At 66.2% G+C, this 851-nt stretch overlaps 1 protein-coding gene across 1 annotated transcript in view; it reads left to right on the top strand.

Annotated features, from left to right (window-relative positions):
- The window catches only part of H696_03100 (hypothetical protein), a gene marked incomplete at both ends in the record, with an annotated part of 849 nt that extends 540 nt beyond the window's left edge, over nt 1–309 (top strand). The window contains one exon of the mRNA XM_009496990.1: nt 155–309. Within this exon, the coding sequence (XP_009495265.1) occupies nt 155–309 (155 nt within the window). The remainder of the gene's footprint in view (nt 1–154) is intronic.
- Between the last annotated feature and the right edge of the window lie 542 nt (nt 310–851).

Genomic DNA, 851 nt, shown 5'->3' with positions numbered 1-851 from the left:
GAGAGATCACGCTGCCAAGGACCCCCCCCCCCGACACCCCCTCACAAAAACCCCTCCCCCCCCCCCGTCTCCCCGCGCCCCGGCTCCGCCGCCCCCCCCAAAGGGGGCCCCCCCCCCCCCCCCCCCCCCGCCGCCTCCCTCCCCACCCCCCGAGGAGACGCCCGGCAGCCGGGGCTGTCCTCCTTGCTGCGTCGTCCTCACTACCGGGCGTTGCCTGCCCTTTCGCCTGGTTGGACATGGTGGGCCTGGCGTCCCTTGGGCCGGGGCCGCTCACGGGAGCGCCCGGGCGGGAACACTCCGCGCTCTTGAGTCCCTCGCCTGCTCGTCTTCTCGATCGGCCCCCCCCCCCCCCGACACCGGGTCTGAAGAGCTTGCGCGTGGATGTGGCCGCCTGCGAGCCGAAAGTTGCTCCATTTCCCCGGCGTGGAGTTGGTGGGCAACCGAGCTGTGTCACTCCGACAACCTTATGCCGGCTCACATTCGTCCTCGCATCCACCTTCCTGGTGCCCCAAATGGAGGGATCCGGGCTGGATATTTCCTTGCAGGGCCAATGACCCCACACGGCTATACTCCTTTCCCCAGGTTCCCCTCGCCCCTTAGGGGCACCGCGTTCTGCCTATCTCTCCAAAGCTCTCTCGCGCAGGTGTGAAAAAGACCCGACCCGTGGCTGTACATGTGCATGTGCATGTGCATGTGCATGTGCATGTGCATGTGCTGCATGTGTGTGTGTGTGTGTGTGTGTGTGTGTGTGTGGCGGTGTGGCAACCGCACCGGCAGGGCCGGTGCCGGTCTTTTTTCCCCAGAACAGCCACTCGTATTACTCAAGATGATATATCGGCAGCAGGCCGTCA

Source organism: Fonticula alba, assembly GCF_000388065.1.
Source record: "Fonticula alba strain ATCC 38817 unplaced genomic scaffold supercont2.4, whole genome shotgun sequence".
NCBI classification, from domain to species: domain Eukaryota; order Rotosphaerida; family Fonticulaceae; genus Fonticula; species Fonticula alba.
This window is presented reverse-complemented; position numbering and strand designations above follow the sequence as displayed.